Here is a 22,562-nt window from a genome sequence, read left to right as displayed (position 1 = left end):
AAACCTTACTTGCGGCATGAAAAAAAAAACAACACGCAAAAAACACGAGTTTGCCAACTGGACGAACGGTTGTTTGAAGAAATAGCAGTAGTAGTAGTAGTAGTAGTAAAAGTAGTAGTATAAGTTGAAAAAGTTGGACCTGCAGGCAATGGGAAAGAAACTCTAAGAAGCAGGGTGCATATTTTTACATTATTTCCAACACCACCATGTTCCTAGGACGTCCTTGCTTCTTATGCCTTTTGCCTTCCCTTTAACGTTCTGACCGTTTCCAATGCACTTTATCTTGCTCCCGCACTCTTGCTTTTGAGAGTAAACAAAAGCATCGCAAAACTACTCAAACTTTCCTCCACTCTACCCCCAGGTACCCTGTGTACCCGTCAGCCTTCCGTAAATGTTAGTGGAGAAAAAAAAATTGCTGTAATTTTCCATTCGAGTGCAATTGAGCACCATTCCTATGCCTGGGAAACCAGCTCTGGTGGCAACAAGCAAGATGGCCGCCAAAATTAGCCACAGGTGGACCAAAGCCTTCCTAAACATTGGGTTCCTAAACCCCCCCGGGGTTTGCTTTTACTGGAAGATCTAACCCAAAGCCTCTACTTGAGAGGGTGAAAAGAAGTTTCCAAATAACCTTCAGTAGTGTAACTTTACAACTAGTTTTGCAGTAATGAAACCACGAGATGCGTCCATTTAAAAAAGAAATCAAATAAGGGATCTCGATTCTCTACATTGTAATAAACTTCAGGATAACAGTCGTAACATTTTATAGACTGTACATGCCCCTAGTGTTTTAAATACCCCACGGGTCAAGATGTACTTTAAATTCTTCTGCACCCAGAATCAGGAGTAATGACAGTGATCAAAGTGCACTTACGCTCACTTAAACCCACTTTCCTACGAGCATCCATCCGGGTTCATGAGTTTGACGTAGTTTACATACAGCACAGGAAGAGTTTTAAATATACTTTGTAATGTTACTTGTGCATCTATAACCATTTCGGACAGTTGTAAATAAATCAAACATTATCAGAAAAAGCTCGCGGCAAATTGCTAAAAATCTCGGACGGGCAGTGTGTTTTTTTGTTGTCTAACTTTACAATGTTGCTTACCGTTAGACAATATTTTTTGTAAACTGCAGCCTGCAACTAGTCATTAAACATTCTTGTTTTACTCATTGCGAGCTAAAAACTGTAAGTACATGTTTTAAATTGTGCTGGTGATGTATATTACAAAACCGAGAAAACTATGGCTCGGGGTGGCAATACCTGGGAAAACTTTTCTACAATCGACGAAGCCGGTGGAAAGACAGACGGAAACTGTAGCGGTTGGGCATTCCCGCCTAAAGGAAACACCATTTGCATCGCTGCCCAGTGGCCTTCATCTTTTGCCAAACGACCTCCGTTTTTCTCATACATCCTCTCCTCTTCTTGTAGCTTTTGTTTTCCGTGCTTTTTTTTCTAGTTGCCATCGTCCCGTTACGTTGAAAAGGGTATCCTTTTTATGTGCATGTGCGTTTTTGTCTTCGAGCAGCTACTTTCAGATAAGAGCTAGCCCACATTCCGTGGGCACCGGTTGCCAGACGAGATGCACTTTTCCGATGCACCGTTACAATGCGTCGCGTTGGTCTGTTTCGTTTTTCAAATAAACTAAAAATACTTCCCAGATGAGTCCCGGGGCGGCCACAGTGACGGAAATTGCGCGAAATCTTCAGAGATGGAGATGCCAACAGAGGCCTTCAAACGACACATAACGAGCTACCTCCGCCCTTCGCCCCGTCGGAAGGAAGATAGTTTCAGCCGGGGCGAGAAAATCCTACAGTGATTCTTCAACATTTTTCCATACGATGCACAGGGATGGAGGGTGGGGAGGATGAAACTGACCGTAGCAGAAGCACAGAAAGCCTACGCAGCTCGTCGAAAACTGTGTGGTGCAGCTGGTAGAAGCAAAAGTTTATCAGTTGAAGCGGAAATCGTTCCTACCACCTGTCCTTCCGGACCATCCCACTTACCGAGTAAACCCCTACCAGTAATTGAGGCGTAAAAGGGGTAGCTTTTGATCGATCTCGCAAGTTAACAACGTTCTTTTTACCACTTTACTTCAAACATCGGACCACGGATGAGACAGGAGACATTTTCAGCTCTGCAAACGGCAGGAAAAACAGACGATGTTACAAATTAAATCAAATACTTCAAAGGGAAGCCTTCTACCACGACCCACAGCACTTAGCTCCGTGATCTGGTGAGCATTAACATACTTTCGCCGAAGCAGCAACGTCAACTTTTGGCTTGGGTGGTATCACTTAAACGTATGTAAATTGTTGGTAAGGTAGCTCTGCATCAGTCTTGCTGTTCAAAGATTTAGTTTTTGCTGCCTCGAAAACTTCATTTCAATTGCCAAATCGTTCATCAAAAGTTACAGAAACATTTTTACTGATGTTTGTTTCTCAAAGAGTTCTACCAGACAGCAAAAAATATAATATTTTTATTAAATGTCTTTCATTTTAAATGTTTAGTACATTGCTCATATAAAAGCTACAGTACATTGTACGTGTGTATTGCATTTCCGCATCACTTATTGACTAAAAGCATACCACTTTCCGTGTTGGGGCGCAAGGGGGCGAAAAATTGTAAACCGACAGAAGGCAGCAAAAGAAAGCCACCCCCACGCAAGGGTGGGAAATGCGTGCACAACTTTGCATCGAGTTTCCACCCATCCGGGGATGACACACGGAGAACTTGCGAAACTCGGCGAAACGATGCTACTAATGCGTTTAACGACGTTTATTACTCCATGATTCATGTACACTTTTTGTACGCAAATTCATTTACCAGGGACGCCTCCGGCACGTGAGTCGTGTGTCGTGAGAAAAAAAAACGTGAGAGTGGTAAAGCATTGGGGCTGATAGTAACATAACGATACGGAATGTGCAGACGAGAAGATAAAAGTTACAATCAACGCGAGGGTAACGGCATTATTTTACAATTCCTTCCGAACTTCGAACCGGCACGGTTATTATGGTTGGATGTTTTCGTAGGAGAACGCAGAGTTGTACGGGTGTACTGTGATAAAACGCGCAGCACTCTCTATGCCGAAATATGTTTTTGCTTCATCCGAGTTTTGTGTTGAGCACAGCATATTTAAATCAATCTGTCGGTTAAAAAACGACTCAAAACATGAAACATAAACATATTTGCATGGAGCTTTCAAAAAAACATGTATATGAGGCTACCTGCCTAGCTATGCAACCTTGGGCAAATGTCAACATACGATTCGATTTGTTTTCAGTGACATTGGGTAAAATAACGAAACTCGGCATTTACAACACATTCAGATTGTTTTTATTTCTTAAGTTCACTCAGGTACTTAAAATCCTTCTAGCAAAGGCTGGGAAAAGTGTTACGTTAAAGTAAAACACGAAAAAACAGTTGGCGGACCCGCGCTACCATCCATACCCGGTAAAGAAACGGTTCGCCGGCAGCAGGACCAACAAACAACCCGACACATCCACCGCAATCAACCATGGCTAAGCTCAGAATGTTCATTTCGAAAAATCTCGTCACCATCGTGATGGTACCGTCTTTGATTGGACTGCATTATGCTTGGGATTCGCTGCAGCGCAACAAGGCACTCGTTTCGGAAGAGGAGCGCAAAGATCTACCAATCGTTATAGTAAGCATTCCAGCCAAACTTGCCTTTTGCTGGCTAGTCTGCAGCATCTCACTGCTCTTTATTCATTTTCCCTTGTCCGACAGGCCACTAAAGCATTATGGAAGAGTGTGGCCGGCGAACAGGATGCCTCACGGGACTAAAAACCACCGGCAGCATATCGGCTACAGAACATATGTATAGACAAACAACAACAAAGCTGTACAGGATGATAAAGGAGAGAGGCATTGTGAATACTATTAGAACACGTTGTAAAACCCACAAACCCAGCATGTTCTTTAGAAGGGAGTGATACATTAAAATACATGCTGCTAGCGTTATCTTAGCAAATTTTGCGAACCTGAATGCATTCCAAACGATGACGCTCGATCGGATTTATGCAACCGATGTTGTTCGCTGTCGCCAAGCTGTCAAAAACAGCTGTTGGAGGAGCGACTGAACGAGTTGCCGAATGACGCAGGAGCCATGATGTGACGAGGCAGAGGGTACCACGAACGTAAACTTGCGGTCCAGCTGTATTTTCTTTCTGGTAAGTTTGTGAATATATAAACTAGCAATATTAAATACCGCAGTCGGCTCAGTGTCTGTTTCCTATCGGGCTTTATGCTTACCATAGTAGTACAAATTCTCCCAACCATAAAGGGCGGCGTGGTGGGTAAACCAGCGTTTCGTAAATGTCCATAATCTTGCTAGTGGTACGAGTGAGGTTCTGCATTTATTTATTTACAAAAACGATGGTTATCGGGCTGCCAACTGACAGCAGTCAGCAGGTTTTGGGTAGGTTTGTTTTTACACCAGGTTGTTGTATAACCACGCGGCTCAGTGGAGCCGCCAGTGAAGTTAGTCAAAATATTGTTCCCATCAGCTCGGTGCGCCAAAACTGACCGTGAAAGTACATTCGAGAGTCCATGTGTGCGTATCTATGGAGTTGAACCTCGGTCGCGGATGAGTTATGCTTGAGAGTCGAGCATGCAAGAGAATGTTGGATTGGCTAGTATGGGTATCGCGCTTCACTGCCAATTCTGAGGGCAAGATTATAGGCAAACAAACAAACTGACAGCGAGCAACGGGAGACGGGTAGTATATAGTAAGCCTGTGCCACTGCTAGAAGACTGACGAACCCCTGCTGATAAGGAGCAACGTGTCGCAACATATTACACCAAAAAAATCAGTTGTTTTAAGTGCCCCATAGATAGCAGCATCCCCCGGGTTAACAGCACTCGTCTCGGTACACCTGCTAGTGGCAGAACTTCGCAGGTATTTTTCAAACCATTCGAGCGTTTTGCTGCTTTATAAACCACGCCAATCCACTACTGATCGTCCAATGTACATCCTTGTTGTTCATTGCTCAGTAATGATCATGTCAGATCCGTATACCTACGACGCAGATCGCAGTCGAAACGGCATCAAACGTGCTCTTTATGTAATCATCATCACCCCTCCGCTACACCGAACGAATCCGGCCCACAGTCAATCAAACTGTGGGCAAACGACAACCCCCGACAGAATTCCGTTCCGCTGGAAAAATGATTTCCACTGCCAAAAACAGGAGCCTCATATGTGACCCCCGTGTGCGATAAGAAGCAGATCTCGGTTGTACGAAAATGAAATACCGGCCAGTTTTATTGATTCAGTTCGTGCTGGCTAAATTACACTTTCAAGCAACAAAAACGATTTCGCATGTTTTTGGTAAAGCTGTTCTCTCCACTTTTCAAACGATTTTGGAGCATCAAATCCTATCGAAGTGAAATCATCATTGAGACACGAGGGAAGGTGTAGCATTTTCCACCCGCAAACGGGAACGACGCCCCTTCCCTCTTGAGTCAGGGCCACCGAAGGAAGGAAAACAACAACGTCGTAGAACATCGACACGGATATTCGGTCAGCAAATGATGACACGCTCAACCGTCACAGAAACCCGTACTCAACCGGTCGCGGTTATTTGAAGAACGTAGGAGTAGTCGTCTTGCTATGCTCTGTGTCTTTTTGGACAGCAGTGGGGCCAGTCTGCACACTAGTGTGCGCCTATTTTTTTTTTTGCTTCTTCAATGACGGTAGAAAATATTGAGGAAGTGGAATTTGACCTTCGCTTCGGTCGCGACGTTGCGCGGTATCACGCAGCGTTCCCCGCGTGTATGGCGAAATATGAGGACGGTAACTTTTGATTTGCTTTTATCGTGATATAAACAGAGATAGTGGGGCAGCCGTTGTCGCATGGACACGCAGAAAAACGCGAAACCGAAAAGTCGTCGTCCCCTGGTGGATAAATGAAAAAAGCACATTTGAAATCACGGTTACGTGAAGCATAACGGGTGGGTTTGTTTTAATAAAAAAAAAACAAACAGCCAAACACACACACGCTTGATGCTCTACCTCACCTAACCAAACGTTTACTTGTTACAGTCACGGTCGAAGTAAATCGCTTTCGTTTGCTATTCTTACAGAACTAGCGATTACGATTGAATAGCACGACGCAGCGCATCTTGAGTCGCCCTGGAAAACGCCACCGTGCAAAGTGCAGTGACGGTGGAACAGGTTTATCCCGTTACCTGCTAGTTTGTTTATGCCAGCAAACGCCCCACACCCCCGTTCCGGATTGAGCGCATCAGCACCAGGCAGGAATACGATCTGCACAGTTTCTTCTGTTCAGTCACTTTTCGCTCGTGGACAAAGATTGTACTGTGAACGACACCATCATAAGCATCGTGAACAAACCAGCCTCTTACTTTGTACCTGAAGTGCGTAATATATTTAAATGTATTTTCTTGGATCATGATTCTACCTAACTGCCCGTAAACCACTCATGACTCTCGCATTACAGATTATTCAACACACCAAGCATCTTCTTCGTCGAGCTTTTTGCTGTTGATGATTTTTGCACGAATGCCGACTGTTTTGCGAAGAAAATACCGGTATCAGCGGAGCAACATCTGTGTCTTCAACCATCATTGTCGCCGAGTAGTGCTGGCCGGTAGCGTCTTTTCGCTCGCCGTTATCAGAGCAAACCGATCGGAGTGCAATCTTTCTAGGTGCGATCGTGCGGCACGGTAAACAGTTGCTACAAATTTGCCACCCGGGAAGGGTTTTAATCTTGCGCAAGCTCAAACAGCTCGGTAGCTCAGACTTCAATCAACTAACCTACCAACCAACTCAACGTGTTCCGTTCGACAGTGGGATACGATTCCGCCAGTCGGACAAAGAACATAACGAACGCCCGCACTCGACTGCTCTTCGATGTCTGCGAGTGTAAAGTTGATATCTGGTAGCATTATTCCTGCTAGCAGTAGCGTTTCAAACCCAAGCGCTGGAGATAAATTGCGCGCAGAAACGGAAAAGTTGAATGACTGTAAGTAGAGAAATCTGGGTAATATAGTTTTGACTAATTTAATGTTATGTGTTTCCTGACATATTCCCCGAACTGGTAGAAAATCGCTAAACAGGTTGAGTGTGCAGACTACGGAGAAAATAATTTAACAACCTATATACCCAACATATTCTACTTTTCTCTCTCGATCGATCGTTAGACATGTCGGCAAGTAAACGCCAATCGCCCAGCGCGGTGCAACAGTCAAGCCAATCAACCGATCGTCCGACTAACATCAACAACAGGGACGCAGTCGTAACGAGTCTCATTGCTGGAGCGGTTGCAGGCGCGCTGGCAAAAACCACCATCGCTCCACTGGATAGGACGAAAATCAATTTTCAGATTAAGTAAGTAAACCAAATGTAATTACTATGCGAAATTCCGGCTTTTCATAATTTGTTCTGAATTTTCTTCACCAGCAAAGATGTTCCGTACACGTTCCGCGCTGCTCTTGGATTCCTGCGACAGACGTACGTCCGGGAAGGCTTTCTTGCTTTATGGAGGGGCAACTCAGCCACCATGGCACGCATTGTGCCGTACTCGGCAATCCAGTTTACGGCACATGAGCAGTGGAAAAAACTACTCCAAGTGGATCTACACTCAGAGTAATTTACTTCACCGGAATCGTGCCTGCCGTAGAAAACTAATCGGCTATGCTTTCCATTTCGTTCTCCTGTTTTCCACAGTACCGAGGTGCGCCGGTTTTTAGCGGGTGCGCTTGCCGGTATCACTTCTCAGTCACTGACGTATCCGCTCGATCTGGCGCGCGCCCGCATGGCCGTAACGGACAAGTACTCCGGCTACAAAACGCTCCGCGAGGTGTTTGTGAAGATTTGGCAGTGCGAAGGTCCCCGGACGCTGTACCGCGGCTACTGGGCGACCATTCTTGGCGTCATTCCGTACGCGGGAACGTCATTTTTTACCTATGATACTCTCAAAAACGAATACTACAGTAAGCAGCTGTTTGAAATAGCGAATTTGCAAGTTTTTCAAGTTACCAATCGCAAATACTAACTTCCCTTTTTCATCTATCAGAACGAACCGGGGACAAATCGCCAAACACTGTGATATCTTTAACGTTCGGAGCCGTAGCTGGTGTGATCGGGCAATCGTCCAGCTATCCGCTCGATATCGTACGACGAAGAATGCAAACGACAGGCGTAACTGCACAGTGTGCGGACCAGTATCTAACCATCGGACGTACGCTGATCAAAATATACAGGTATGCAATCACCTCAGACAGGTCTCGATGATCTAATCCACTGTGGGAGTGTGTGGGTCCTAATGAATCTTTCTCTTAAAGGGAGGAGGGACTCATCGGTGGCTTTTACAAAGGATTAAGCATGAACTGGATCAAGGGTCCTATCGCCGTCGGTATTAGCTTTGCCACTTACGATCACATCAAGCACATGCTCCGGGAGGTGATACACGTGCGTGGTAGCGCCCAGGCACGGTAATGTCGGTGATGATGCTCCCGGCGAAAACAATGGCACAGCAGCATCGCCACGCGTTTACGCACTAAGCACTTGTTGTCGATCCGGTAGGCCACACATGACATTTTGAGTAAACCAAGAAAGCACGTGCTCATCCGGTTCCCATCCAGCTGGACCGTGCCCTGCAACGAATCCCAACGAGAGTGTGAGCAATACAAAATGAAACAAAATGAAACCAGGCTGTATGACAATAAAGCAGTGCGCGCGCCTCGGCCCTGGCTCGAATCCATTTAGAGGCTGTGTCTTGCAGGCGTCAGCATCGTCTACCGTTCAAGTGCCATCGATGGGCTTCCAATCGGTCGGGGAAGTCAACATACACACAGAAAATCCGGCTTTATTCATTGGAGTATCCAAATCATAATGTAACTAAAGCACATGTACTGTTTTTTTAGCGTAATGAATCTATGTTATAGTCATTTTGGGTAGAAAAGTGAGTAATTTTAGAATCCCAAAGGGAAAGACAGCAGCTGTTGATACTGGTAATGTGAATGAACAGTAGCGTCGAAATTATCTTGCAAGCTTTATGAGAGTGTTGCCTCTTTAAAAAAAACTAAATAAAATTCTGTTTAAACGGATGGTTTTTGTAATTTTTTTGAACGTAAACGAAAACATTCGTTTGTGTGAAAAGTGTAAAGCAATAAAATTCTCGACACGAACATAGCACCCTTTTGAACTAAAAGCATTGACGTTCAAAATGTCAAAGCAACTGTCAGTTGCAGTTATTTGTTGTGGAGCATAGAATTTGCATTTGCATTGCACTCTGAGTGCAACTGTAATGTCGATTTCGAACTGAGTTTACGTGTTTTGCCGCATAATGTGTGAATCCAAAATAACTGACTACATGCTACTCGAACGACTCGGCAAAGGGTCCTATGCTGTTGTGCACCGAGCGATGAAAAAAGTAACGCAAGTTTTGTGACCCTTCTTGTTTGTTCATTTCACGAAGAAATATTTCTTTTTCATACATACAGGACACGCAAGAGATATGTGCCGTAAAGTTGATAACGAATGGTACCCTATCGCACTCTGCATCGGATAATATTGTCAGCGAAATCAGCCTCCTGAAGAAGCTAAAACACCAACACATCGTCGAAATGCGAGACTTTCTATGGGATGAGAAGAATATTTACATCGTGATGGAATACTGCAACGCCGGCAACCTATCGACCTACATTAAGCAGCACAAAACCCTCAACGAGGGGACATGTCGGATGTTCTTGCAGCAACTGGCGCTTGCTTTACGTTACATGCGCGCCAACGACGTAAGCCATCTGGACCTGAAGCCAGCCAACTTACTGTTGAACAAAACGGCCGGCACCTTCACGCTGAAGGTGGGCGATTTCGGTTTCGCTCAGCGGTTGAAACTGAACCAAGAAAACACTACCATCAAGGGCACGCTGCTCTACATGGCGCCGGAAATACTGCTTACCAAATCGTATGGCCCGTCCGCCGATCTGTGGAGCGTAGGCGTCATTTTATACGAGTGTCTGTTTGGCAGGGCACCGTACAGCTCGGCCAGCGTTCCCGAGTTTGCGGATCGCATCCGCCGGAACGATCCAATCGTCATTCCAGCACAGCCGATTATTTCGGGCGATTGCAAAACCTTGCTCAAAAACCTGCTCCAGCGCAATCCAGCCGAGCGCATTACGTTCGAACAGTTTTTCGAACATCCATTCCTCGATCTCCGCCACGTGCCGTCTAAGGAAAACATGGAAAAAGCGATCAAACTGATCAACGACGCGATACGACTGGAACAGGAGCAGGATCTGCCGGCGGCGTATCGCGCCTATTGCCAGGGGCTGCAGTACTTTGTACCGATTACCCGGGCCGAAGCAGATGCGGCCAAGAAACTCATCCTCCGGCAACGCGTACAGACGTACCTGAACCGGGCCGAAGCGCTCAAACAACGCATCTATGCAACAAGCGAGGGCGGCTGTAACTCGGGTGGTAATCCGCCACCCTCCGCAGCACAACTGCCGGGTCCGAACGAAGAAGCTGCAAGTGCATCCACGGCTGCACTAAATAAACCCACCACAACAACCTCCGCGCTAACCAAAGACCTCGAGAAAATCGCGCAAGGTATGAAAATTGCACGCCAAGCCGATACCGACGCTCAGCAAAACAAGCTAGACGATGCGCTCAGTGGCTACACGACGGCGTTGGGAATGCTCATACCAATGCTTCACAAAGAGATTCCGCCGGCGCAGAAGAAAAATCTACATCAGCGTATAGTTCACTGGATGGAGGAAGCTGAGTATATCAAATCGATCCGCTCGGCACAGATCATGGAGGAGGTGGAAAGCAGTGGAAGCTATGGTTGCATTTTACAATAGATGGTGGAGGGTTCGTGACGGTTTTTGTATTTCATAGCATACCAGGAAGGAAGACGGGTACGGCTCTCTATGTGGACACCCAATGAGTATTCATCGGCAATCAGAAGTGGGATTGCAAGCCTTACCATATGTGATGCAACATACTTTTTCGCTAGCGTTTGGCGTCATTTGAATTGCACACTGTGACAAGATTTTCTTATTATTAAAACGTGTGATCTATGAATTAATTGATATATGCTGGTTTGTGAACTGATAAAACATGCTGACGCTTACGTTTTCATGGTGTAATTCACATTTTTGCTGGCTTGGCGTGATTTGTATTACACAACATTTTCCTATTATTGAAACGTGTGATTTATGAACTAATTGTTATTTTCCACTATGTGAATTAATAAAACGTAACAGCGTTACAATAAATCCATGCGCTTTTTTTCTTTATTTAATAACAGTTAATATACCAAAATAAGTGCGATTTTTAATAATATTAAACCATAGTAAAAAGGGAAAAAGAGCAACAACGGTTCAAGTACAACGAAAAGCTCGATTGAGGATAATTTAAATGAATGTTGTTACCAAAATAATGAGTAACAACAATTGCCAGCGGCAGCTGGAGTTGTGCGTTACATGCGCCGACTGCAAACCAGACGCGTTGAGCCTAGAAACATTTTACATCGGAAATCAATGACAGGCATTGTTTTCGGGTATCTTGTACACGCATTCGTTTTCGTCCTCGATGCTGTTCGAAGCTGCTGTTACGTGTTACACACCTACCAGCTGAACAAACTGAAAGCCCTTTTTTATTCTGGATTTTGCATAATTGCGAATGATAGAAGTAAGAAAAAACGGCCTACGATCGTTTCCAACAGGCATTTTGAACGATGAGCACCCCTTCGGAAATGGACGCTTGCTAAAGATAAACGAAACGCGTTCGGGTGTTGCTCGGAAACAGAACAGACACCAGCTGGTCGTGCTGCTCGCACCAAGGGCGATTGGCTTGGTGGTCGCGCTTACCAGAACGAGTAGAAGTAAAATTCCAAGAACAAGCGAAAAGCGCCCTGCCAAGCAGAGGTATATGGGAAAAAACAACGACATACCGTCATATCGATTCCACAGGCGGTGGTACGCAGTGAATTATATCCCGAACCTTCTGTGCAAAGTTCGAAATTTGCTTCCGTTTTTCCGGGCGGTGTTGTAATTGTGATTAACCATCGAGAGCCGGTAAGTACGATCGACGAACGTGCGCCAATGCTAAACCCCATTTCAACGTGAAACAAATGTACGAATTGCTAATCGATCGCCGCGAAGCACTTCGGCGTGCAATTCGAAGTGAGCAACTTGGTGTGTGGTGCAGATGGCAGCGCGCTGGCGCAGTTGCCTTTGGCAAACTTAATGTCGGTATCAACCTGATCTCGATTTTCGTACGATCCGTTCGTTTGTTGAGAGTCAGATTCGTGAAACAAGCTGCCGTCATCGGAATAGGCAAACTCCTAAACTTTTCTAAGAAAACTGCGCCAGCGCGCTGCCAACTGCGCTGGGTTTTTCTGGCTTGAAAAAACAGTGGTCATAATCTTCGATCGTTTTGTGCGGGTGTGCGTGTGTGTGACGTATTGGTACTCCTCAAAGGGAGTTGTGTTTCCGCCTGTGCGACCCTTAGCGATTCTTTGCTTTTAAACAGTAACCAGATGTATACAGCACTGTATACAATAATACGATTGTTTTATATTAAATTTTTATAATGTTTTATTGTAGGATAAGCTAATTGCTGCGTGTTGTTTTGAGCATGTTATTGTTTCATATTAAGCTACTTTTTTTTTGCTCCATAGTCTGCACATCCGGTGAGGCGTGTGCGGTGTTGGTCATCGTCTCGGTTAGGAAGGGATTATAAAAGGAAAGAAAAATATTACGTCAAGCAATAGGCAGCACCACCACACTCGCAACGATCAATTTTTCTACACTCAACCCACACGCGTGGATGTGGCCGCCGCCGCACTTTTGTTTATCCGTAGCGGCAACAAGCTAGCACGAGATAGTCGCCAGTCGCCCTACAGCGCAGTTAACGTGCGCCAGTGGTGCGAGCGAGACCACAGGGATTCCTTCACATGCGTAGGGCTTAAGGGCCGCGAACGTCACATCGAGTTGCTTAGAATTCTAGCAGCCCTTGGACTTGCCGGTTTGTCGTTTGCCGGCTCCGCTGCTGGAAGGAATACAAAGTTCAGGAAAAAAATGATTGAGAACGGTTAAAATCGCACTTACTATCGTGTGCATTTAATACCAAATCTAAGTGCGCGATTGGACCATAAACTAAAGGTAAGAAGAATTATTACTTTATTCTGTTTTTTTGTTTTACAAAACCTAATTGCTTAAGAAGACCGAATCTGACGATTTACGTATCCAAATGCTTCTCTTTTCAGTAAACTTGTGCAGACATGTTTTAAAAGGCTCTAAGATTGTGACCAAAAGAAAGTGAACCTTGTCAAGTGAGTTTTTTAAATCGATTACAAATGCATGTTACAAATTGAAAGCTAGAATCATTTTTAATTTTGGTTCGTGCCAGTAAATTTTCACCTTGTGTCAAACTAGTAAGACTGGTGCAAGTATTACAATCGGTAGCGTTATCAGTGACGTTGATGATACAGTTTTAGGAAGTTTAATCAAGGCGTCCGGCGCCGAACGAAAATTTTTACAACTGCTGCTGCTTTTTCTTTCAATACGTTTGAAATAATATTCTCTCGTATCCGCAGATTTCCATCCACCAGCGAGACTCTGGTGTTCGAAGTGGCGTGATAAAAAAAAAAAATGTTTTATAGTCGATAGCGATATCATCGATGTTGATGATAAAAAAATCGGAACTATGATAAACTTTGTCGAACTTTGAAGTGTTACGTTACACTACGTTACGTATACTTGTTTTACTTTGAAATATATATGCTAGATTTATTATAAATTTTATATTTTCGTAGAAGAGGCTGTGCCTAGTGTACTGTTTTCCAAATGCCGGTTATGCGGAGTGGCCATTTTGTTGCCAGCCTACTACAACGTGCCGTTGGTTGGTAGGCTGGAAATAGTTATGGTTTTTGGCGCCGAACGAAAATGTTTTAACACGTTGACTGTCATGGCTATCGTTTTTGGTAACGAGCTGTCATGAGTTGTAAAATGATGTTGCACCATGAATAAGTTAAAAATGAATCTTTAAAGCAATAGAATTTACTAAACTTATTGTTCTTCTCATGCAACCGCCAAGCTAAACCGCCACCGCAATTTTGTTTATCCGTAGCGCCAACGAGCGAGCGCGAGATAGCCGCCAGTCGCCCTACAGCGCAGTTGACGTGCGCCTGTGGTGCGAGCGAGACCACAGACATTCCTTCACATGCGTAGGGCTTAAGGGCCGCGAACGTCGGATCGAGTTGCTCAGTATTCTAGCAGCCCTTGGACGTGCCGGTTGGTCTTTTCGGTAGACGACAAATTTGTGCAGACTTGTGCAGACTTGTGCAAACTTGTGCAAACTTGTGCAGACTTGTGCAGACTTGTTGTTCACTGCCAAGCTACTTCTACTTTCAATAAGTTTCAAGTAATATTCTCTCGTATCCGCAGATTTCCATCTTGTATCAAACAAGCAAAACTCTGGTGTGCGAAGTGATGTGATAAAAACAGTGTTATAGTCGATAGCGATATCATCATTGACGTTGATGATAAAACTTTCTGAACTTTTATCAAGGCACTAGCAGAGATTTTTGTTCTAGTTTCAATGTGTTAAGTGTTACGATGTAGGGAACAGTATATGGAGTGCATATTTTGAAATGAGATAGGACTAGAAATTGAAGGGGAGCACCACTTTTCATATACTTGTTTTACTATGAAATATATATGCTATATTATATATACATATATTTATGGAAGAGGCTGTGGCTCATGTACTGTTTTCCAAATGCCGGCTATGCGGTGTATAACGGCCATTTTGTTGCCAGCCTACTACAACGTGCCGTGTCGTTGGTTGGTAGGCTGGAAATGGTCGTGGTTTTTGGCGCCGAATGAAAATTTTTACAACTGTAACTGCTGCTTTTTCTTTCAAAATGTTTCAAATAATATTCTCTCGTATTTTCAGATTTCCATCTTGTATCAAACCAGGAAGACTCTGGTGTTCGAAGTGGTGTGATAAAAAAAAATGTTTTATAGTCGATAGCGATATCGATGTTGATGATAAAAAAATTCGGAACTTTGATAAACTTTGTCGAACTTTGAAGTGTTACGATATAGGGAACAGTGTGTGAAGTGAATATTCTGAAATGTTTTAATAGATCACGAGTTCCCGACTACGAGTTAGCACTACAATTTGAAGGTGAGCACCCTTTTTCCTATACTTGTTTTACTATGATATATATATATATATATATATAGATTATTTTTATTATAATTCTTAGATTTTGTGGAAGAGGCTGTGCCTAGTGTACTGTTTTCCAAATGCCGGTTATGCGAAGTGCAACGGCCATTTTGTTGCCAGCCTACTACAACGTGCCGTTGGTTGGTAGGCTGGAAACAGTTATGGTTTTTGGCGCCGAACGAAAATGTTTTAACACGTTGACTGTCATGGCTGTCGTTTTTGGTAACGAGCTGTCATGAGTTGTAAAATGATGTTGCACCATGAATAAGTTAAAAACGAATCTTTAAAGCAATAGAATTTACTAAATTTATTGTTCTTCTCATGCAACCGCCAAGCTAAACCGCCACCGCAATTTTGTTTATCCGTAGCGCCAACGAGCGAGCGCGAGATAGCCGCCAGTCGCCCTACAGCGCAGTTGACGTGCGCCAGTGGTGCGAGCGAGACCACAGGTATTCCTTCACATGCGTAGGGCTTAAGGGCCGCGAACATCAGATCGAGTTGCTTAGAATTCTAGCAGCCCTTGGACGTGCCGGTTGGTCTTTTCGGTAGACGACAAATTTGTGCAGACTTTTGCAGACTTGTGCAGACTTTTGCAGACTTGTGCAGACTTGTTGTTCACTGCCAAGCTACTTCTACTTTCAATAAGTTTCAAGTAATATTCTCTCGTATCCGCAGATTTCCATCTTGTATCAAACAAGCAAAACTCTGGTGTGCGAAGTGATGTGATAAAAACAGTGTTATAGTCGATAGCGATATATCATCGACGTTGATGATAAAACTTTCGGAACTTTCATCAAGGCACTAGCAGAGATTTTTGTTCTAGCTTCAATGTGTTAAGTGTTACGATGTAGGGTACAATATATGGAGTGCATATTTTTTTTGGACTAAAAATTGAAGGTGAGCACCACTTTTCATATACTTGTTTTACTATGAAATATATATGCTATATTATATATATATATATATTTGTGGAAGAGGCTGTGGCTCATGTACTGTTTTCCAAATGCCGGCTATGCGGTGTATAACGGCCATTTTGTTGCCAGCCTACTACAACGTGCCGTGTCGTTGGTTGGTAGGCTGGAAATGGTCGTGGTTTTTGGCGCCGAATGAAAATTTTTACAACTGTAACTGCTGCTTTTTCTTTCAAAACGTTTCAAATAATATTCTCTTGTATTTTCAGATTTCCATCTTGTATCAAACCAGGAAGACTCTGGTGTTCGAAGTGGTGTGATAAAAAAAAAATGTTTTATAGTCGATAATGATATCATCGATGTTGATGATAAAAAATTTCGGTACTTTGATAAACTTTGTCGAACTTTGAAGTGTTACGACATAGGGAACAGTGTGTGAAGTGAATATTCTGAAATGTTTTAATATATTACGAGTTCCCGACTACGAGTTAGCACTTCAAATTGAAGGTAAGAACTATGTTACGTATACTGGTTTTACTTTGAAATATATATGCTAGATTTATTATAATTTTAAAATTTTTGTGGAAGAGGCTGTGGCTCATGTACTGTTTTCCAAATGCCGGCTATGCGGTGTATAACGGCCATTTTGTTGCCAGCCTACTACAACGTGCCGTGTCGTTGGTTGGTAGGCGTGGAGATGGTCGTGGTTTTTGGCGCCCAATGAAAATTTTTACAACTGTAACTGCTGCTTTTTCTTTCAAAACGTTTCAAATAATATTCTCTCGTATTTTCAGATTTCCATCTTGTATCAAACCAGGAAGACTCTGGTGTTCGAAGTGGTGTAATAAAAAAAAAATGTTTTATAGTCGATAGCGATATCGATGTTGATGATAAAAATTTTCGGAACTTTGATAAACTTTGTCGAACTTTGAGGTGTTACGATATAGGGAACAGTGTGTGAAGTGAATATTCTGAAATGTTTTAATATATTACGAGTTCCCGACTACGAGTTAGCACTTCAAATTGAAGGTAAGCACTATGTTACGTATACTGGTTTTACTTTGAAATAAATATGCTAGATTTATTATAATTTTAAAATTTTTGTGGAAGAGGCTGTGGCTCATGTACTGTTTTCCAAATGCCGGCTATGCGGTGTATAACGGCCATTTTGTTGCCAGCCTACTACAACGTGCCGTGTAGTTGGTTGGTAGGCTGGAAATGGTCGTGGTTTTTTGAGCCGAATGAAAATTTTTACAACTGTAACTGCTGCTTTTTCTTTCAAAACGTTTCAAATAATATTCTCTCGTATTTTCAGATTTCCATCTTGTATCAAACCAGGAAGACTCTGGTGTTCGAAGTGGTGTGATAAAAAAAAATGTTTTATAGTCGATAGCGATATCGATGTTGATGATAAAAAAATTCGGAACTTTGATAAACTTTGTCGAACTTTGAAGTGTTACGATATAGGGAACAGTGTGTGAAGTGAATATTCTGAAATGTTTTAATAGATCACGAGTTCCCGACTACGAGTTAGCACTACAATTTGAAGGTAAGCACTACGTTACATATACTTGTTTTACTATGAAATATGTATGCTATATTATATATATATATTTTTGTGGAAGAGGCTGTGCCTAGTGTACTGTTTTCCAAGTGCCGGCTATGCGGAGTACATACGGCCATTTTGTTTTCAACCTACTGAACCTTAAGTATTATGTGTTAACCGTTCACGAGATCAGACTTCAAGTTAAAGTTGTGAATCATTTTGAAACAATTGTGAAATGAATGAAAAATATTTTGCTTCGAAATGTATCATTGTGTTTATATATCTGTTGAAGTCTCCGTAGAGGAGTATTGTATTCCATACGGTGGGTTTTTGCGGTGGTTATACGGTGATTTTGTTCTCAGCCTACTACAACGTTGCCGCCGATTGGTACAGCAGTATGCTGAACATAAAATGGCGGTCATTTTTGGCGCCGAACGGACAGTTTTGAACACGTTGGCTGGCAAGCTGTTTTTAGTGCAATTATTGTTGGTCAGCTAGACATGATGGAATAAAGCCATGGGGTAGTAATAAGGAGGTTGAAGCTTGCGTTGAATCAATAAATCGTTTGATTTTTTAAATGAATAACAATTCCACCGAAGCAAACGATTTTTTGCATCTTGAAACGCTGAACCGAGGGGAAAGAAGTAACTTTACGATGAGAATGCGAAGCGGTCTTGAACTTGAACGGCTTTTGGCGTACGTTTTTGGCATAGTTCGTTCTTGCTGGTTTTGGTGCATCCCATCTCCCGCCTTGAATTTGAGATTCGATGAATTTGAATTTATAAAATGAATTTGAGATTCGACAGCTAAAAAAAAATTTTGCAATTCACAATTGTAAAAGAATTCACGGCAATGGTTAACTACTATGAGTGCAACGGCACTGATGCATCGGCTGCGTTGTTGTGGAAAGTAATCCACCGATTCCATGCTAATTCTGAGATAACCTCTGTCGACCTAATCGGAAGCCTTTGGGAGGTCGGTGGAAGCGAGCCTACCATTTAAACTTCTTCCTCTTAACAGCAAGAACTCTTTGCTCGATGAAAATTCAGTTCGTTCAATTTTTGTTGTTATCGTGAATATTGTGCTCCACTTTTAGATTGTTTTTTTTTTTTAACAATTTGCGACACCAGCTAGTAATCGGGGTTGTTACCACTTTGGCGCCAACACGATTCACGGTCTTACAGCGCTTTACGACAGCTTGAGCTTTTCAATTGAACGTTGCAGTGGTTGCGACTTCATCTTAGCATTATGTTTTAATCAGTTATTTGCACCTCGCTACTTCTGTATTCTGGGTATATTTGATATTATTTTACCCGGTGGCACAATCGCCAGGACCTTTCCATGAAACGGTTTGCCGACCCCTGCAACGGCTCGGGAGTGAATTCCGAAGGGCGCTAAAAGGGAGAGAGAGCTGCTGCTCGGCCGAAGAGCGAAGTAGAGCAATCTCTTGGCGACGATGCTACTCCATACAGCGGCGCTAGTAGGTTTATTTACCATATACATACCGCGGCTATTATGCTCTCGCCGGTTCTTAGGCTTTTTCAACCGAGGCCTAGGCTCGGTCCGTCAGTCAGCCTGGAACCTTCAATCGTTGTAGTTGGCAAAGCCCACCCCGTGCTTGCGTGCTTTCGGTCCTCCCTAGCGCACTGGTACCAATAACAATGTGGAGTGCTGCTTGCTAGAGCAAATTGCAACGATAAGTGTTAAGAAGTGTGTCGTGTTGCATTCTTACATTGGCTTCCACGCAGTGCGTGCCGACTTTTACTAGCAGGTAACACACACTCAGCCCTACCTAATATCTCCCTTTCGCCCATCCCCCTCCCTCCTAATCAAGGAACGACCAACGGAGCCTGAACTGAACACACCCGGCTAGGAAAACGGGGGCTCTAGTTTCAAACTCAATCAACCATCCAACAACCAATAACCGGGAAAGCAATAAAGCACAGAAAATCGCGGTCAGCTAGACGAGTGGAGAAGGAACCTTAATGAATACCGAACGCCATTTTAACGAGTGTTGCTGCCTCTGGTATGATTTTGCCAATTAGTGCGCCTTTCGATTGCTGTGGAGAAGTCATCCCTCCAAGCAGGCAAGCTATGTCTTTGCCTCTCTTCGTTTTCGGCCTGTGTTGTTGTGTCGTCTTTCCGACGCCACTTGAATGGCAGCTGTATTACTAAAGCTTTACTGCGACTTGATGTGACGACTGGTAGGCAAAGTACATCTCCCTACTATCGGTTCAATAACGGTTCAAAGTTCTACTTTTTCTCGCATGTGTTGAGGTAGAAACGCATCGTCCACAGCAATCGTATGGTTGCAAATCTTGAATCCAGGGACACATAACTTATTGGCAGGACAAGACTTTCGTGTGTGCGCTTGGTTGTTGTCGTTTATTGAGGGGAGGAGGAGGAGGGGTGTGTTGGAAAATGTTCAAGAAAAACTTCTTTTCATTCGCAATCAATTTATGTGTCGCGCTTATTAAAAGCGCACCGCTCGGCTAACAGCTCTATGGATTCAGATTCAGATGGATCTGAAGTGAGGACAAAGTTCCACTCTACGCTCTACGAGGATTATGATTGAGCTATTCCGAGTACAATTCTAATTACTTTCGAAGCCGTATCCAGGGGGTCTAGTTGGGACGTTCCAACTAGTTCCGCAGCCAGTTCCGTAAATCGGTTCCCGGTATCCCCGGGCCAAAGGAGGGAATCGAGATCCTGTGCGTGACTATTCTCTCGTGGGCAGCCACGGGATTCTATTCTCATATTGTATGTTTTTTTTTCTGCGCTGTGTGTAGGCCTTGGAAAAATACGCCCTTTATTGCGTGGGTTTGTTTTTCCCTTCCCAGTTTTACTCTCTCTCTCACCAAGGGCAGCGGTGGAGCGTGTGCGGGGGGAAGGGGGCAAAGGAAGGGCACATTGTGTCATGGGCCCCGGTTACTGGCATGCGCGCCTTTGCCGTACCGTCCTCTAACGGGCTGCGGCACGTGCGTGTGTGTATGGGTTTTCCATTTCCACACCACGAGGGATTGTTTATTTCGTCCTTTGTAGTGGGCTTTCGTTTTTTCCCTGAGATTTAACTCGTCCTGTCGCGGAAGGGCCCGGGGACTCTCCCCTTTTTAGTTCTTCCTCTTTCTCTCCTAATGTCCTTCGATCACTCTCAACACAGACACAGGGTGCCAGTTTTGGATGGATATTCTCTTTTGTATCATTTTTTCATGCGTTTTCATCTGGTTTATACAAAAACATCCATCCTACCTTTCGGTTAAGCAACAGGTTGTGGAACAGGACTTTTCCTCTCCATAAAATACTCACAGTGAGGGATGATTTCCCTTGTATCTTCGTTTTTTGGTCGGTTTTATTTTACCTCCAGTGAGATTCAGTGTTTTATTCCCATTGAAACGACGCAACAGGATATTTGTGCGTGTGTGTGGGTGGGAGGAAAAACCCGGGAAATGGTGCTTTTTGCTATATGTGGGCTTGTTTTCCGATGGTCGGTCAAAGGTGGTCGTGAATGCGCGTACGTGCGCGCGATGTAGCAAAAAGGGCAGCAGCAGCACCTGGGATGCTAAAAATAAGCCTCCTTGGAGGCCTCGACAAACACTCACACACACACACACACCACATCATTTCAGAAGCTTTTCGGAAAAATGTGCCCTACCTCGAGCCCGTTGGGCGTTGGTTTACGCCTGCTTCACGGCGTGTGTACACTTGTTGAATGTTTATGTCCATGGTGTTCCGAAGCGCAACCCGTTTGTCCAGCCCGTTACCTTTACCGGTCAGCATCGTCGGTAAATGATGTATTCAATCTGATGGTGGACGGAAGCGCGGTCAGCCCGATTGATGGTAATACTGTCAAGCAGCATCGATTTTATTCTGATAAATACAGATAGACGGCTGCATGATTATCGCAGTTGACCTACTTGTATTTTTGTCTTAATATTACAGCATTTTCCCACGGTCCAATTACCTGATGGCTACAAGAAACTTATAAGCCCCATATTTTGACAGCATAGGAACCTCGATCATTTGCGCGAGGCTTGGTTACAGGCTCTAACGCACTGTATTTTGAAATAGCTCATCGACTGTTGCCTCTAACCCATCTCATTTTGTCTCTAACTCATCTGGCTTTGTCTCTAACCCGGGGTCCACACTACGGCGCGACGTCGCCTGACAGGGGCTGAACTCCATACTAAAAAAACCTTGCGCGATGTCGCGCGAATCGCGCTAGGTTTTTTTTGCATGGAGTTCAGCGCCTGTCAGGCGACGTCGCCGTTACGCGACGGTGCAGTCTGGAAAGCGTGTAACGCATCTGGGATGTCTCGGAAAACAGGGAATAAACAAAGTAATTGTGCTTATGATACGTTTGTAGAACTGCAAGGTGCTTTTCACTCGTTGTTCTTGGAGTTTCATAATGTATCATAACCACAATTACTTTGTTTATTCCCTACTTTTCGGCTTGAGACAAACCCAGATGCGTTAGAGACAAAGTCAGATGAGTAAGAGACAAAGTTAGATGAGTTAGAGGCGGTTAGACAACATACGAGGCAAACCCTGTATGCTTGGCCACTAAGCCGTATATGAGTTCTTCCAAGCAAAAGCTGACCGGTAACACGGGGGCTGTATGACAAACGCACGGTATTCGGTCTTGCTGTGGCTGTATAACGGGTTCTGAAAAGAGGAACCTTATGGGGTGAGGAGGATGGGGGAGTGGAGTTTTAAAACATTTGCAGCAAAATTCACTGGAAAGAGCAGCCAGCGATCAATAACAAACATACGCGACGTACGGGCCGGTCAAGATCAATCTGGTGCGCGAAAGGTCGGGCTTATATATGCTGATGATGAGGAACGATAGAGCTAGCAAGAGAGAGAGAGGGAGAGAG

At 44.0% G+C, this 22,562-nt stretch overlaps 3 protein-coding genes across 3 annotated transcripts; all 3 read left to right on the top strand.

Annotated features, from left to right (window-relative positions):
- The first annotated feature begins 3,466 nt into the window (after positions 1-3,466).
- On the top strand, positions 3,467-4,061 carry LOC131291259 (uncharacterized). The gene is made up of 2 exons (XM_058320447.1): positions 3,467-3,666; positions 3,750-4,061. Exons 1-2 carry the CDS (start codon positions 3,517-3,519, stop codon positions 3,804-3,806), a joined length of 207 nt encoding a protein of 68 aa, XP_058176430.1. The 5' UTR covers positions 3,467-3,516; the 3' UTR covers positions 3,807-4,061.
- Positions 4,062-6,491: 2,430 nt separating this feature from the next.
- Positions 6,492-8,664, top strand: LOC131290631 (mitochondrial coenzyme A transporter SLC25A42). The gene is made up of 6 exons (XM_058319794.1): positions 6,492-7,009; positions 7,188-7,374; positions 7,447-7,632; positions 7,714-7,979; positions 8,063-8,249; positions 8,331-8,664. Exons 1-6 carry the CDS (start codon positions 6,898-6,900, stop codon positions 8,482-8,484), a joined length of 1,092 nt encoding a protein of 363 aa, XP_058175777.1. The 5' UTR covers positions 6,492-6,897; the 3' UTR covers positions 8,485-8,664.
- A 626-nt stretch (positions 8,665-9,290) lies between these two features.
- On the top strand, positions 9,291-11,262 carry LOC131290772 (serine/threonine-protein kinase ULK3). The gene is made up of 2 exons (XM_058319946.1): positions 9,291-9,421; positions 9,492-11,262. Exons 1-2 carry the CDS (start codon positions 9,335-9,337, stop codon positions 10,851-10,853), a joined length of 1,449 nt encoding a protein of 482 aa, XP_058175929.1. The 5' UTR covers positions 9,291-9,334; the 3' UTR covers positions 10,854-11,262.
- Positions 11,263-22,562: the final 11,300 nt, after the last annotated feature.

The sequence above is a fragment of the Anopheles ziemanni genome, chromosome X (assembly GCF_943734765.1).
Source record: "Anopheles ziemanni chromosome X, idAnoZiCoDA_A2_x.2, whole genome shotgun sequence".
NCBI lineage: Eukaryota > Metazoa > Arthropoda > Insecta > Diptera > Culicidae > Anopheles > Anopheles ziemanni.
The sequence above is the reverse complement of the archived record's forward strand: the minus strand, read 5'-3'. Positions and strand labels throughout refer to the sequence as shown.